Source organism: Miniopterus schreibersii (assembly GCF_964146895.1).
Source record: "Miniopterus schreibersii genome assembly, chromosome: 21".
Taxonomy (NCBI): domain Eukaryota; kingdom Metazoa; phylum Chordata; class Mammalia; order Chiroptera; family Miniopteridae; genus Miniopterus; species Miniopterus schreibersii.
The window spans coordinates 15,210,079-15,227,795 of record NC_138123.1 but is presented as its reverse complement, the minus strand read 5'-3'; the positions used below and the strand labels follow the sequence as shown (position 1 = coordinate 15,227,795).

Sequence of the window (17,717 nt, the reverse complement as noted above, 5' to 3'; positions counted from 1 at the left end):
TCCAATGAAACTATGGTACTGACAGTGCCTGAGCTCTCTCCTGGCCTCTCCAGTTACTTGAATAAATTGCCATTTTCCCCTTAAGTCTGTTTGATTGAAGTGGATTTTCTGTGGCTTTCAACCAAGACTTTTGCGAGAACTTGTGAAACTGAACAAAAAGCCACGAGCGGGCACCCATTTTCATCCTTCCCCGACGGCCTCCCCCTAACGCGCCTCAAGCCGGGCCCGCGCGCGGGGCCAGCGGGGGTCCCCCGGGGCGCGCAGCTGCTCGCGGGCAGCACCCCACCCGGGGCCCGCCCGCCCCGCCGCGCCCGCCGCAACCCGGCCCGCGGCCCTCCGCCCGGCGCGGTCCCCGAGCGCGGCCCCTCCTCCCGAGCTCCCGGAGCGCGGCGGCCGGGGCCGGTCTGCGCCGCACCCGGACCAACACTGGAAGGTTCACGGCGGACACGCGGCATCGGGCGGCTCTTCCGGCAGAAGACACACCAGCGGGACCCCGCCTCGCGCAGAAGGCAGCCCCGTGCGCGACCGGAGAGCGGAGGCACCCTCAGCGCCTTCGGCCGCCGCCTGCGCCGCGCCAACCTCCCCCGCGGGTCCGCCGCGGAGCGCGTTCCCGGCGGCCCCGCCCCCTCAGCCGTCGGGGGAGAGGGAGCGACGGAGCAGGCGTGAGAATGGATACGCATGCTCAGTGCGGCGCCTCGCGCTCGCCCCAGGGCCTCTGAGTGACGCACGCCAGAGCGTGGGCTTTTGGGAAATGTAGTTCCCGAGCCTCGGGGGTCACTGGTGCGCCGCCCTCCTGGGCCCGGAGCGGAACTTCAGCTCCCGGCTGGCAGGCGGGAGCGGGAGGAAACGCGAGGGAAGGGGCGGGGCACCCGGGAGAGGAGGAGGGCGGGGCCGGAGGGGTGAGCCTGGCGGAGGGGCGGGGCTCCAGCCGCCCAGCCGCCGCCGGCGGTCTGAGGGAGCCGGAGGCGCGGGATCGGAGAGGAACCTAGACGGCGGCGGGCGCACCTGGCGCGGTCGCGAGGGCTTTGGCCGCCCCGTTTGCAGGTTCCCTGCCCTCCGGCGGGACGCGGGAGAGCCCGGCGCGCGACGGGGGCGCGGGGTGGGGCTGGCGGGGGCGGCCAATGCGAAACTGGCTGGTGCTGCTGTGCCCGTGCGTGCTCGGGGCCGCGCTGCACCTCTGGCTGCGGCTGCGCTCCCCGCCGCCCGCGCGCGCCTCCGCCGCCCACCCCGCAGGTGAGGGCCGTGCCGCCGGGCGGGTCGCGGGCGGGCGTCGGGGGCACGGGCCGCGCCGCGGGCCCTGTCCAGCCGCGGGCGTTCAAGTCGGGCAAACTCGAGGGCGCTCCCGTCAGTGCGCGCCCCGCCGCCGTCCCCTCGCCTCTTCCTTCGCGGCGCCGAGCCGGTGCCCGCACCGCGAGCCCTGCTGCCGCCCGGGCCGGGCCGGAGCCGCCCGCCGGCCGGGAGCGGAGCCCCCGTGTCCTGCGGCCGCTGGCGGCTCGGCACCGGGTCTCTAGGTTCCGCCCCCAGCTGTCGGTCTCGCTCGGTCCGGACCGGGCTTTACTGCTGCGGGAATGTCCGCGCGCGTGTTGGAAGGTGGCTGGGCTTTGCTTTTAAGGAGCAACTTTGCTTCAGGAGTGGACCGCGTCTTGTATCTGTGAAACTGTGATGGGAGTCGGCCAAACAAGCCTGGACGCGAGCTCGGGCGGCGGCGGCGGCGCACCTGTGCGGTGGGCGCGTGGGAACGGCCGCGCGGGGGCTCGGGACCGCCCGGGGGGGGGCTGCTTCCTGCTCGCGTCCCCTCGCGGACGGGACGCCGCCCGTGGCGGGTGCCCGCTGGGGCTGGTGGGTAGTGGCTTCCACCGCCCTGAGCACTGCTTAGGGCTTCCCGGTGTTTCTTTTTTAAGGTTGTGCCCTAGGACCTTTAAAAAAAAACGCCTCGAAGGCTCTTTTAAAAATGAGGTAATCGTTTTCTTTTTTTAACTACGTGGGAATTTTTTTTTACCACTCTACCCCAAACAGCTGTTCCCTTGTCCAAAAGTTTTAAAAATTTGAATTGACTATTTGCGGTCCTGAGATGGAGCTATGCCTTAACTTGTAACAGAAAGTATAGAAACTAATTCGGCAGTCCTCAAAGCAATCTCATCGTTATAATTGGGCTTCTTTATGCTGCTAACAGCCTTTAAAATCTTTTATTATTAGACAAACCACAGGCTCTTTGAAAAGGCTGTTTGTGGCATCTGAATAAAGCACTAGTTAAACGACGTAGTGAAAGGGCAGTGTTACAGGGAATTTAACCTTTTAACAGGTTAGGACTTTTGGGCTTTGGGTTTTTGTAGACTGAGCTGAGGAAAGGGTGCCATGTATGTAATCTTTTTAACATTTGCTGGGTTTTCATTTTACAGGTGTCTTTGTTGTTTTGTATGATTAGAGAGCTGTCCTGGAATTTTCTTGCAGAGAGTCCTTAGTATATTTATGACCTTAACAGTCACTTGGGTTCTGTAAACAAGCAAAACTCCGCCTTCAAGCTTAAAATTTACTGGGTCTTCCCCTCAGTTTCTTAGTTTGAGATGTTTGTCTCCCTCCCTGAGTGTTTGGGTGATGCCCCCATGTCCCCCAGGTAGACCAGGCTGGATGACAGGAAACTGGGAGGTAGGCCCTGAAAAGGGACGGCTGAGGTGAGGACTCAGCACTAGTTATATAGATTTTACTTTAATGGATATTGTGTACCTGGTTAGAAAGTAAATTAGAGTTATTAAATCCAAATGAAACCTGACAGTCCTGATTTTCCTTATGTACTTTTGGTACTTTCAAAACTAAAAACAGTAAAAGCACCATGATTGCTGAAGTTTCCCACAACTCTCTTCCCCATTGTGTTGTCACCGTGTTTAAACTAAAATGTGGGCATTTTTGCATTTCACCCCCTAATGCCTTAAGCCTAAAGTAGGAGAGAAAACCCGATATTTTATGAAATGTTCTTCCCTTGAATTAACATTATCAGTCTTGTTTTTATTCTCTTTTTCTCTCCTGCCTCTTTGTCTCCAGTCTCATTAAGTCTGAGCAGTATTTTCTGAAAGGGAGATTTACTTTCCCTGAATATTAAAAAAGGCCCTCTGACTTGCCGTTGATTCAGCACATATTTGCGAGTCTACTGTGTCCTGTTGTGGGTGTGGAGTTAAGCAGAATCAAGATAAAGTCCTTGCCTTCATGCAGTTTACAATTTAGAAGGGAGGACAGAACATAGGAAATAATTATTAAATATCACAGGGGTAGTGATAAGTGCTGCAGCAACAACAGAAAAGCAGTGTAAGAGGTTGGAGAATGCTGTGCTGCTGTTTTAAATAGAGAGGTCGGGGGAGGCCTCTGAAGAGGTGACAGTTGAGCACGGACCTGGATGAAGTGAGTCATGTTTGCACCTGGTACTTTTCTAATGCATTGACTCACTGGTGAAGAAGTAGGTCTCCTGTGAAATCCATGGAGGTGGAGACAGCCATTGGACTAGAGCATATAGATAGATATAGGATATCTTGATTATAATATACTAGTTTGGGGTGATGCATTAGGAGGACTTTTTTAACAGTTAATTTAGAAAAATGATTTTATCAAAAAAGGCTTCTCTGTCTAGGATATTTGGAAAAAAGCATATCCATTCAACAATTGCTTAGAGGGCTATGTCTCGTGCTAGATACATAGTCCCTGCTCTCGAGGTACTCACATTCTGTCTGATTAAAACAGACATGGGGCAAGTAGAGGCCAAAGACAAATTGAGCTTGTTCTGCAGTTTTGCCTGGGGCTGGTTCATCCAAAATAATCCCTATATGCTAATCTTGTCTGTGCTTGTTTCCTTATTTAGAAAATGATGACCTCAAGGGTTTTTGTGAAGATTCAATTAATAAAACAGCCAGAACAGTGCCTGATTCCTAGTAAACACTCCATGAATTTTAGAGGGGACGGCAGAATCGTGGTGGCTGATGCCTTTGCTAGTGAGATGTGTTGAGAGGTGCTGAAATTGTCGAGGGCATGCTGGCAGTGTGCATGATGATTGTCCATATTGATAGACCTGTGATGAACTTGTATGATTTCCTCATTTTCAAGATTTTTGCCTACTTGCGATAGATGTCCTCTGAGACCATGCACATGAGATTGGCAATTTTGGTCTGAGTTTTAATAATCCTTGGGCTTATTTGGAGCAATCAGTTTTGAAGTCAGTCTCCCATAGTCTTCAGTAAGCTTTTGGATGCCCAGTTTCAGTGCAGAGCCTTGTGCATTGCCAGACTCTCAGGATGTATGATGTATAAACAAAGACAGGGTCGTTGTGTAGGGATCTTCTGTAGGGTTTTAATTCTCGACACTGGATTTTTGTTTATTGCTATATATCTGCCATCTAGAACAGTGAATATAGGAGGTGCTTAGTAATTTGAAGGAATGAATCAAGAGATTAAAACTGGGAAAGTATGAGTGAATTTGTCACAGATCTTCTGTTCACATTCCATGATAACCTTATGTTCTAAGTTTTTTTCTTATAAACCACGTTCTTTGTAGGAAAGTTAGAAATTATTTAAGAAAAAAAGGAAAAATTATCTATACCAGACAGTTTTTGAACTCACATATAATAAATGTTTGGGGGAAATTAGTATTTTTTAAAATTTTTATTGATGTATAATATACATTCAGAAAAGTGCATGTAAATGTACAATTTGATATATTTTCACAAACTGAATACACCCAATTAATCAGCACCAAATTAAAAACAAGAAAACTACCAACAGTCAGAAGCTCCCTTCCTGCTCCATCCTCTCACTGCAGAGAGTGGTAACCCTGTCTTGATCTTTAATGGCAGAGGTTTGCCTACGTTTATATTTTATGTAAGTGGAGCCATGCAGTATGTACCTAATTCTTACAGCTCACTTGTCTTACTGAATATGATGTAGAACAATATTCCGTGATATGTTTGCAACATAATTTTAATGGCTGCATAGTAGTCTACCACATAGATACACCAACCGTAATTTATGTACATAATCCTGTATTTGTACACTTACATAGTTTGCAGTTCACTTTTTTTTTAATTGAGAGAGAGAGAAACATCGATGTGAGAGAGCAACATTGATCAGCTGCCTCCCGCACTCGCCCCAACTGGGAATTGAGCCCAGCCAGCACCCCCTGGTGCTCGAGACAATGCCCCAACCAACTGAGCCACACAGTGCAGGATGCGGTGGTTCATTATCAATAAAGTGACCCTATGATGAATATAGATCTTTTAGTGAGGTCCTGATTATTTCTTTAGAATATGTTCTTAGACCTGGAATTGCTGGACAAAAAGGTTGTACAGTTCTGAGGTATTTGCTGTGTATTGACAAATTATCCTGCAGAAGACTCTGCAAAATTACATTATTACCAGCAGACAGGAGAGTAGCTATTTCCTTGAAATACTAATCATTTGGGTATCGTCACTTAAGATATTTGTCAGTGTGAATGTAGGAGAAAACTGTTATCTTACTGCTCTGATTCAAACTGTATTCCTAGTGAAATTGAACATTTTTTCCATAGGTTTGTAGGCTATTTGCATTGCTTCTATGAATTGTCATTGTCTTTTGTCACATGTTTATTTCTTAGTTTTTTCTCCTGTTTTCAGACACCAGCATCAAACTAGGTATCCTATACTTACAACATATAGCAGCAGGCAAGGAAAGTATAGAGTCAAATTTTGGAAGGGGAGGTAGGAATGTGGGCTTTCTTACACAGGTGTTTATCAAGCATTCACTTTGGGTCTTATACCATGTAACACAGTACTCACCAGTCAGTGTCAGACTGATATACATTGATGGTACGTGGTAGAAGAAACCTATTTTTTAAAATTCAGATATAATTGAAATTATATTTCAGATGTATACCATAATGATTCCACATATATGTATATTGCAAAATGATCACTACAATATGTATAATTAACATCCATTACCGTACATGGTTAAAAATTTTTTTTCTTGTGATGAGAACTTTTTAGGATTTACTCTCTTAGCAACTTTCAAATATTCAAATAATATTAATTATAGTCACCATTCATATATTACATCCTATGGCTTATTTATTTTATAACTGGAAGTTTGTACCTTTTGACCATCTTCACTCATTTTGCCCACCCCCACTCCCTGCCTCTGGCAACCACCCATATGTTCTATCACTAATACCAAGTATACAAGTTCAGTGGTTTTGTTTGTTTGTTTTAGATTCTACATATAAGTTAGATCATACTGTATTTGTCTTTCTCTGCCTGACTTATTTCACTTAGCTTAATGTCCTCAAGGTCTATCCTTGTTGTCAGATATGGCAAGTTTTCATTCTTTCTTATGCCTGAATAATATTACATTGTGTATATATAACCTATTTTCTTTATCTATTCACCCATTGATGGACACTTAGGTTATCTCTGTGTCTTGGCTATTGTAAATGAACATGAGTGCATATATCTTTTCAAGTTAGTGTTTTTATTTCCTTCAGATAAATATCCAGAAGTAAAATTGCTATTTTTTAAGTTTTTGAGGAACTGGTATGGTGGCTGCACCAATGTTTCAATCACACCAATGTTTCCCTTTTCCCACAGGCTCACCATTTGTTATTTCTTGTCTTTTGGTAATAGTTATTCTGACAGGTGTGAGGTGATAGTTCATTGTGGTTTTGATTTGCATTTCCCTCATGTCTAATGATGTTGAACATCTATCTTTTCCTATACCTGTTGGCCCTGTGTATGTCTTCTTTGGGTGTATGTCTATTCAGATCCTCTGCCCATTTTTATTTTATTTTTATTTTTGGCTTAAGCAAAGTATTTATTTCTCTCTCTTGTCCACAAAGTCTGAGATAGAAGGTACAGAAAAGACATGGGGTAAGAGGAGCTCTCTGAGCACCATGGACCAAGGCTCCTCTCTTCCTGCTTCATCATTCTGTTACTAGACAGGAACCAGGCCGAGAGCAGGTCTGCCTCTGGCTGGCCTGTGGTGTGTGGGTTCTTGACTTCATGTGGGAAAGATTTCACAGCACAAGGCCAGGTGCTTTTGAGAATACGTTTACTAAAGGAGGGGATTGTGAAACAAAGGAAGGACTTAGGGTAGAAGAAGCAACAGAAGAGAGTCTAGGCAGGGCTGCTTTGGCTCTCCAGAAATTCCAGAGGAACCCGGCCAGGCGTGGCTCAGCGGTTTAGCTTCAATCTAGGATCCAGGTGATTGGGGTTCGATTCCTGGTCAGGGCACATGCCCGGGTTGTGGGCTCAATCAATGACTCTCTCATCATTGATGTTTCTATCTCTCTCTCTCCCTCTCCTTTCCTCTCTCTGAAATCCATAAAGATATATTTTTAAAAAAATTAAGAAAAGAAATTCCAGAGGAAAGAAGTAAGCCAAGAGGTCCAAGTTGTCGGCAGAGTAGGTGGAAGCTACACTCCTGGACCAAACTTGAATTACAACTAAGTTATAGAACAATCATCCTGAATAACCAACTGAAGACTACCTGAAGAGAAATCTTATAACCAAAGATTTACAGAAGAAGCCACATCAAGACTGGTAGGAAGGGTGGAAATGTGTAAAGGGCTGGCCCCGCACCCATAGTCAGTGGCTGAGGTTCTGAAGGGATAGATCAGCTGCAAGGGTTCCGATGTGGGTCTAAATCCCAAACCAGGCTCCTGAGCCCAGAGCACCAGAGCTGGGAAGAGGAACCTACATATTATCTGGCTCTGAAAAGCAGTGGGATTTCTGCCAGGGAGGGATGTGAGCCCACTTGAGACACAGGTACCCTCTGAAAGGGCAACAAAATTTCCTATGCAGCCACTCACCCAGGGCTACAGAAGAGAGAGGGTGAAGTGGACTAGAATCAAGTGAGGAGAGAGTGGGTTTTGTGGCTCTGGGAAGAGAGCTTAGGGACAGCTGCCAGAATCTCTGTCCTAAGTCATTCTCCCATACCCAAAACTCCATCTTTTTTGAGTGGAACATTCCTCTCTGTGCAACATCAGCTGGGGGGAAGTAATTGGCCCACCATGCAGAGCTTACGCCTTGCTGAGGAGGTCAGCCAGAGGCTCTTTGAGTAACTGAGCCTAACAGGCAGATGGCAGGCGGGGCGGATCTCGGGGTGCCTTGGGACTTTTGCTGACCTGCCCCTAGGCCCAGTGATAGTAAAAGGCAGCCTTGGTGCACAACTTGGTCCTTTCCACATGCATCCAGACCCAGCAGAGGCAGCCACAAACTGTGTATTGCTTGTAGCTCCAAGCAGGTTGCAGAGGGCCAGTCACAGGCAGCTTCTGACATTGGCCTGCATTGAGTCCCTCCCAAGAGGCCTAGAACCAGCGTACCCAGACAACATCTGAGCAGGATCTAATAAGCTTCATAAGTGGCGTATCCAAAGGGAAATCTCAGCTGGCACAAAACCCTGCTGAGACTGATTCCATTCCCTGTTGTTAGCACCTGTAGAGCAGCTTGCATGCCATGGTTGGGTTGAGCCTCACAGTCAGCCAGCATAAGGGTTGATCCCACACACAAATTGGCCGATAGTAGTAAAAAATCAATTATTACAGGAGGGCCCACATGACCCACATAAGGAACATTCCTGGAGCACCCAGCTCAGGTGATCAAGGAGACTGCACCACTGGACCCCACAGGACACCTACTACATAAGGCCACCCCACAAAGACTGGGACTCACAGCAGATCTACCTAATACATAGAAACAAATACAAAGAGGCAGGCAAAATGGGGAGACAAAGAAACAGGCTGAAATGAAAGCACCGGAGAAATCTCTAGAAAAGAGCTAAATGAAATGGAGGCAAGCAATCAGATATAGAGTTAAAAAAAATGGTTGTAAGGCTGCTCAAGGAACTTAGTGAGACCTACAGTGGCATGAAAAGGGACATAGAAACCATAAAAAAGGACCAGTCAGAAATGAAGGATACAATATCTGAAATGAAGAATACACTAGAAGGAATAAGCAGGAGGTTGGATGAAGCAGAGGAACTAGTCAGTGATTTTGAAGACAAGGTAGGAAAAAACACCCAACCAGAGCAGCAAAGAGAAAAAATCCCCCCCCCACAAAAAAATGAGAGCTTAGACAACTTTTGGGACAACATGAAGTGTAACAACATCCACATCATAGGGATACCAGAAGGAGGGGAGAGCAAGATTTCCAGAATCTGTTTGAATAAATGACTGAAAACTTCCCTAACCTGGTGAAGGAGAAAGACACACAAGTCCAGTTATTACAGAGAGTCCCAAACAAGATGAATTCAAAAGAGGGCCACACCAAGAGATATCATAATTAAAATGGCAAAAATTAAGGACAAAGAGAGAATCATAAAAGCTGCAGGAGAAAGTTACCTATAAGGGAGCTCCCCCATAAGACTAACAGCTGGTTTCTCAACAGAAACATTTCAGGCCAGAAGGGACTGGCATAAAGTATTCAAAGCAATGAAAAATAAGGGCCTACCAACAAGATACTTTACCCAACAAGGCTATCATTTAAAATTGAAGAATTAAAAAGCTTCCCAAACAAGAAAAAACTAAAGGAGTTCATTACCACCAAATGAGTATTGTAAGAAATGTTAAAGAACCTTCTTTAAGAAGATGATAAATAAAAAAACAGAGGAACATAGTTTAAAGAATAAAATGGCAATAAATACCTATCCATAATCACTTTAAATGCAAATGGCTTAAATGATCCAATTAAGTTGAATGGATAAGAAAACATGACCCATCCTGTCTATAAGAGACTAACCTCAGAACGAAAGATACAGACTAAAAGTAAAGGTATGAAAAAAAAGGTATTTCATGCAAATGGAATGGGAAAAGAAAAGCTGGGGTAGCAATACTTATATCTGAGAAATGGACTAAAACAAAGGTATAGTAAGAGACAAAGAAGGACACTACCTAAGGATAAAGAGAACAATCCAACAGGAGGATGTAACCCTTGTAAAAATTTATCCACCCAACCTAGGAGCACCTAAGTATGTAAAGCGAATCTTGAACATAAAGGGAAAGATTGACAGTAATACAGTCATAGTAGGGGATTTAAACACCCTGTTGACATCAATGGATAGATCTTCCATACAGAAAATCAACAAAGAAATGGTGGCCTTAAATCACACACTAGGTTATATGGATATAATTGATATTTTCAGAGCATTTCAGCCCAAAGCAGCAAAATCTACTTTTTTCTCAAGTGCACATGGAATATTTTCTAGAATAGACCACATGTTAGGACACAAGTCTCAATAAATTTAAGAAGACTGAAATCATATCAAACATCTTCTCTGACCATAATGTTATGAAACTAGAACTCAATCACAAGACGAAAACTGAAAAACACAAAAAGAAATGGAGGCTAAATAACATGTTATTTAAACAATGAGTGAGTTAACAATGGGATCAAGGAAGAAATCATAAGAAATCTTGAAACACATGAAAATGAGAACAAAACACCCCAAAATCTATGGGACACACAAAAGCAGTCCTAAAAGGAAAATTCATAGCAATAGAGGCCTATTTCAAGAAAAAAGAAAAAGTTCAGATGAACAGTTTTAACTTGACACTTAAAGGAACTTGACAAAGAACAACAAATAAAGCCCAAAGTGAGTAGAAGGTAGGAAATAATAAAGATCAGGTCATAAATAAATGATACAGACTCTAAAAAGACAATACAAAAGATCAAAACCAAGAGCTGGTTATTTGAAAAGATAAACAAGATGGACAAACTTTTAACCAGACTCAAGAAAAAAAGAGAACCCAAATAAGTAATATCAGAAATAAAAGAGGAACAAAAATAAAATGAAAGATGCTCAACATCACTAATCATCAGAGAAATGCAAATTAAAACCACAATGAGATCACCTCACACCTGTCAGAGTGGCTGTCATCAATAAATCACACAAGTGTAGAGTATATGGAGAAAAGGGACCCTCCTGCATTACTGGTAGGAATGCAGATGGTTGTACCTACTGTGGAAGGCAGTATAGAGTTCCCTTACTTGGCCTTACGACCTAGCAATTCCACTTCTGGGAATGTATCCTAAGAAACCCAAAACACTAATTTGAAAGAATATATGCACCCCTATGTTTATTGCAGCGGTATTTACAACAGCCAAGATTTGGAAGCAGCCCAGGTGCCCATCAGTAGAGTGGATTAAAAAGGCTGTGGTACATTTATCCAGTGGAATACTACTTGACCATAAAAAAGAAGGAAATTTTATTCTTTGCCAGAGCATGGATGGACCTGGAGAGTATTATGCTAAGTGAAATAAGCCAGTCAGAAAGACAGGTACTGTATGATATCCCTCATGTGGAATCGACTAAACAAAATGAACTAACAAGCAAATAGAGAAAGAGACTCCTAGATAGAGAGCAGGTTGACAGCTGGGGGGCAGGGGGAGCAGCTGGGTTGGGGAGTGTGAAGGGATTGAGAAAAAAGGGAAAATAGTCATGGACATGGACAACAGTGTGGTGATTGCTACAAGGTGATTGCTAAGAGGGTAGGTGGACTAGGATAAAGGGGGGAATAATGGTGATGGAAGGAGACTTGACTTGGGATGGTGAACACAATACAGTGTACATACGATGTGTTGTGGAATTGTGCACCTGAAACGTATAATTTTGTTAACCAGTGTCACCCCAATAAATTCAATAAAAGGGAAAAATTTTAAGAAGGTTAGAGATGTATTATTCAAAAATATATTATTTTCTCAGTCTTAGGAAACTGTAATTAAAAAAAAAGTGAGCCAAGGCAGGGCTCCTCTCAGCTCACTGAAAAGTCAGGGAAAGCGGGCCTTGGAGACAGGTTCAGAGGGTTGGCCTCACAAGCTGCCACTGTCTGCTGCTCCCCTGGTTGCAAGTCTCGTGGGGACCCTTAGAATTTAGGAGAGAAAAGTAAAGATACACTCCTGAGAGGGAAGAGAAGGGAAGGCAGGCTCCTGAGAGGGAGAGCAAACCCTCTGCCCATTTTAAATTGAATTGTTGTGGGGTTTGTTTGTTTTTGTTTGAGTTGTATGAGTTCCTTATATTAATTTTAAATATTAACCCCTTATCAGATACATGATTTACAAATTTTCTCTCCCACTCAGTAGGTTACCTTTTCATTTGCTGTGGTTTCCTTTGCTGTGCAGAAACTTTAGTTTGGTGTAGTCCCACTTGTTTATTTTTGCTTGTGTTGCCTTTGTGTTTGGTGTCTAATACAAAAAATCATCAGCAAGGCCAATGTCAAGGAGCTTACTGCCTATGTTTTCTAGTAGGAGTTTTGTGGTTTCAGGTCTTATGTTCATATCTTTAATCCATTCTGAATTGCTTTTTGTGTATGGTGTAAGGTAGTGTTTCAGTTTTATTCTTTCGCATGTATCTGTCCAGTTTTCCCAGAACCATTTATTGAAGAGACTTTTTCCCCCGTTGTATGTTCTTTGTTCCTTTGTAATAAATTAATTGACCACATATACGTGAGTTTCCCCATGGACTATTTATTCTGTTCCATTGATCTACCTATTTTTATGCTAATACCAGTTTTGATGACTGTACCTTTGTAATACAGTTTGAAATCAGGGTGTATGGCGCCTCCAGCCAAGATTGCTTTGGCCATTCAGAGTCTTTTGTGGTTCCATACAAATTTTAGGATTGTTGGTTATATTTCTATAAAAACTGCCATTGGAATTTTGATAGAAATTGCGTTGAATCTGTGAGATTGCTTTGGGTAATATGAACATTTTCACAATATTTCTTGCAACCCATGAGCACAGAATATCTTTCCACTTATTTGTGTCTTCAGTTTCTTTTATCAGTGCCTTATAGTTTTCAGTGTACAAATCTTTCACCTCCTTGGTTAAATTTATTCCTAGGTATTTTATTCTTTTTGATGTATTTATAAATAGGATTATTTTCTTAATTTTTTTTCTGATAGTTTGTTAGTGTATAGAAATACAACTGATTTTTGCCAGTATGCAAAAATGATTTTGTATCCTACAACTTTACTGAATTCATTTACTAATTCTAACAGTTTTTTGGTTGAGTCTTTAGAAACCTGTTTTTCAGTTTATGTAGAAGTAAACGTTCCCTCAAAAGCCCAAATCTGCCATGTACCCTCTTCTGTGAGAGGAGAAATGCTTGTGAAGTGAAGCAGTTCAACAGAAGCAGTTTAGACATGGCTGGAGGCAGGAAGGGTTGGCAGGGGCAGAGACAGGTGGAGTGAGAACAGAAGGTAGTTTACAGCCATAATCCATGGGATTTTCTCGTGCCTCGTGGTTATCGCCATGTTTAATTATTTGTGATTTATTTTTAGAAAATGCTTGTTTGATTTGGAGTCATATGAGAAGTCAGGGAGGAGCCATTAGGACACCCTTGTAATGGCCCAGGTGAAAGAGAAAAGTCTGAACTGAAGCAGTGGCTGGAATTAATGACGAGAAAGGGATTAATTTGAGAAATTGTTCATGAAGATTTTATCATCAGGAAAGGGTTAAATTATGTTTCGTGTGATCCATTTTTAAAAGATTTATTTTGATTATCCATCAAAACAAGGTAGTGATGTTTAGCCTTTAAAGGGATGTTTCACTTATTCTGAAATTGCACTTGTGTGTAGCAACCTTGTTTTCTGATGTCAGATAAATGAGACATTTAGGCTTTTTGCTCTTCTACAGCTTTTAATCTTTTGAGAAGACATTTTGAAATAGGTGAAATAGAGTATTTTCTGGTATTCGTTTTCTCTGATTAGGAAACTGAGGTACAAGGAATTTAAATAATTTCTTACTGATACTATCTATGCAGTATGTTGACTATGGAATTAGTGTCAGATATGTCCGGTTACTACAGTTGTCTCCCTCCTGTCACAAAAATGTACTTACTATTAATATTTCTCTGTGAAGGAGGAGCATGAGGTATCATTACAAATATTACATAAGCATTTAAATTACTCTTCAAATTCACACTCATTTAGGGTTAGTCTAAATTCTGAGTCTAAATTCTGATCTTTTACCCATAACACCGGTTCAAGAGGTGAGTTAGTGATGAGTAAATCACTGAAAATACTGGTGAGCACTTAAATTTTTTAAATTCATGGCCCAGGAACATATTTTTCTCAGGTATAACTATATAATGAACTATATAACTATGTAACTATATAAATATAGTTACACATATAGTAGCTATATAAACATAGTTATACATATAGTAGCTATATAAATATAGTTATACATATAGTAGCTATATAAATGTCGTTATACATATATAGTAGCTATATGGTTATACATATAGTAGCTATATAAATATAGTTATACATATAGTTATATAGTTCATTATGTAGTTATATCTGAGAAAAATATGTTCCTGGGCCGTGAATTTAAAAAATTAAAGTGCTCACCAGTATTTTCAGTGATTCACTCATCACTAATTCACCTCTTGAACTGGTGTTATGGGTAAAAGATCAGAATTTGGACTCGGATGACCTGCAGAAGCTTCATGGCTATGGAGTAGAATAGGGATGAAGAATGCAGGTAGGTTGCTGGGCTTAAACCTTAGCCCAGCCATTTGCTAGCTGCTTGACTAAGGGGAAGTTACTAAATTCTGTGTGTTTCATTGTGTGTATAACAAGGAGCCTAAACTCCCTGCCTCATAGGATCGTGAACCCTAAATGATACTCTGCATGCAAAGCATTAAAATGATACTCTATACACAGTACTTAGTACATAGGAGGTGTTCGATAAATATGGCCTGTTAATAAATAAGCAAGCTTAATCCGTGAAAATCTGGATTTACATTAAAGATAAATTGTGCCGTTTTAGAAGAATTTGTTTTAGTGCAAGATTCATGGTACGGTGAAGTAAGTATCTCTTCCATTTAGAATTGAAGTACCTTTTAAGAAACATGCTTATTATGGAAAATAAAGTATCTACACAAAAATTCATGTATTCCTATAGTTGTTACAATGTAATGCCCTTAAATTATCCTATTAGAAGAATCTGTCCCCAGATTTGCTTTTTTATTATTTTAATTCGTCCTTTGAAAAAAAATGTCAACATGTTTTGTTGTCTTTTGACTGAATACTTAGATCCTGTGGCACATAAAAACATTGCATTTATGGTAGTAAAGATCTCTGGCCTTCAGTAATTTATTTTTGGAAACATTTTTGGATCAGTTCCCACCATTGGAGAAAGAGATGAAATGGATCCCTCATCAGAGCTATTTATAAGCCCATGGCTCTCAAGCTTTGAAACTGGTGACAAAAAAAAGACAAAGTATCTTTCCCTTCTGTCTTCTTTCTAAGGACACATTTTTAAAATGTAATCTTGCCCATTAGACCTTATGACAGTAAAAAATGAGCCATTTGCATGACTTGTCACTTGATTTTTTTTTTTCTAGAAATGTTGCTTTCCCTCCTTTATTCTTTTGAATATTTAGTAAGTGATAAAGGGTTTGCTGGCTGTAGAATTTATTGGTGTTAATAAGGGTTCTACTTCCCAGCACGGGAGTCTTTCAGCTTCATCTCCCAAACCTATTAACTTATATTAAGGTAGGACTTCACCTTTGAAAGTATATTTTTGTTGTTGTTAGTTGCCTGCTATTTGCCTGGTCCCAAAACCAGGACCTTTATACACATTATCTCATTTAATTTACAACTCCATGAGAAGTATTGTTTTGCCCATTCATAGTTAGGGAAACTGAGGGTTCAAGGAGTTAAGTAACTTTTATAAGTAATGTGAAAGAGCCAGGATTCTGACTGTGGCCTGATTGACTCTTACTGCCCACTGTTCTATAGTTCATGCCACAGTGCCTTTCCAAACTGGTTCTTGTTTTAAACATCCTGTTTGTTCTGAAGAATTTATTTACTTACATGAGCATGAGTACATGTGGAAGACACCAAAGTGTTTGTAGTAGTTATCTCGGGATGGTTGGTTTATGGGTGCTTTAAAATTTATTTCTCCTTTCTATTTATTTGTATTTTCTACAGACATGAGCATATATTTATATTGTTTTGTAATAAAAATTTTTATGTTACACATTGAACTTAGTAATTGAGATGTGACATGTCTAATTTGTTGTTGCTTATTTCTAGATCAATCGACCCTGTTTCCTCAGTTGAAATCTAGTCACTTTGATGTGGTAGTTGGTGTGTTGTCAGCTCGCAATAACCATGAACTTCGAAATGTGATCAGAAGCACCTGGCTGAAACATTTAATACAACATCCTGCACTAAGTCAACGGTAGGTTTTCTGAGTTGGCACCTTGTGGGATTTACTGAGTAAGAAAGAGATGGGTAGTCAGAGATGTTAATTCAGACATGTCGCCTCTTTTCCTGGGAGAAATGGGTATTTCGTTTTGCTTTTCTCCTTACAGTTGAGCCCCAAAGTAAGTTTAACCAGGGTTTTAAGTCAAAAGATAATCGGAGGAGAATATAGTCATTGGTTAATAGACCTACTATTTATAGACCCCTAGTTTGTTTACTTGGGTTTTGTTTTATTCTCACCCAAGAATATTTTTTTCATTGCTCTTCTGAGACAGTGGGGGGGAGAGAGAGAAAGAGAGCGAGAGGGAGAGGGAGAGGGAGAGGGAGAGGAAGAAACATCAATGTGAGAGACACATTGATTGGTTGCCTCATGCTTGGGGCCGGGGATCGAGCCTGCAACCGAGGTACGTGCCCTTGAAACCTGGAACCCTTCAGTCCACCCGCCAACTCTTTAACCACTGAGCCAAACCGGCTAGGGCTGCTTGGGTTTTTTTGTTTGGTTGCTTTTGTGTGTGTGGGGGGGGGGGGGGGGGGCTTTGGTTTAGAATAGCAGTTCTGTAGACTTTTTAGTTGTGATCTGCTGTGTGAGTAATCCACCATGCTCTTCTTCCTGACCACCCTTCCAGGGTGGAGCATTGGTAGCACATGCCAGGTTGACATTAGATGGCTTGGTTAGTGGTTAGGAGCCAGAGGCTTTTGTCTTCTCAGTGAGACCAACCTCTGAAGATTATGTAGCGAGGCATTAGTGGGAGAGAAGCTAGAAGGTTGCGCTTCGGGTTATGTGCAGACACGTAGGTGATAAGCAGAGAAGGGCCCTCTCAGGATTGCATTAAACTGTCACACTTGTGACTGAGTAGCTATACAGGTGAATTGCAGTTGTGAATTTTCTTGTCACCAGCAGTGAACATTTATAGATTTCCTGTCTTATTCATAGCAGCTTTCATTCCTTTTCAAGACAGGTTTCTTTAGTTCATGGTCACAGTGATAATGGAACCTATTACCCAGCAAATGAGAGGCCTCCGACTTACCACCACTATCAGAACCCCTCCAACACCTGCTCTTCCTGTGTAGTCTTTCCCGTCTCAGAAAATAATGGCCCTGCTCTGCCAGTTGCTCAAACCCAAACCTTGGGGTTTGTGTTGTGAATGGGGAAGTAAGTCCCCCTTGTGGGGTCTTTAAGAATCAATCCACCATGTCCACAGAAATCACATTGGGAGAGGCATATGAAATTAAAGGATTATGATACTCAGGTCCTAGAGAGGGAGGCACAGCACACCATGCAGGGGCCATAGGAAAGGAGCGTCTAGGGAGTGGGCTCAGCTGGGCAAGTAGGGAGCTGACAGAGTGAGGACCTATGGGAAGGCACCTTTATTGGGGGTCATGTTGGAGTATGCAGTTGACCCTTGAACAACAGGTATCTGAACTGTGCAGGTCCACTTATACATGGATTTTTTTTCAACAAATACTGTAAGCGTATTTTCTCTTCCTTATGATTT

The 17,717-nt window shown here is 42.6% G+C and overlaps 1 protein-coding gene across 1 annotated transcript in view; it reads left to right on the top strand.

Annotated features, from left to right (window-relative positions):
* The first annotated feature begins 930 nt into the window (after nt 1–930).
* Nucleotides 931–17,717, top strand: part of B3GALNT2 (beta-1,3-N-acetylgalactosaminyltransferase 2) — a 55,591-nt gene continuing 38,804 nt past the window's right edge. The window contains exons 1-2 of the mRNA XM_081123914.1: nt 931–1,233; nt 16,051–16,198. Coding sequence (XP_080980040.1) covers nt 1,122–1,233; nt 16,051–16,198 — 260 coding nt within the window. The 5' untranslated portion in view covers nt 931–1,121. The remainder of the gene's footprint in view (nt 1,234–16,050; nt 16,199–17,717) is intronic.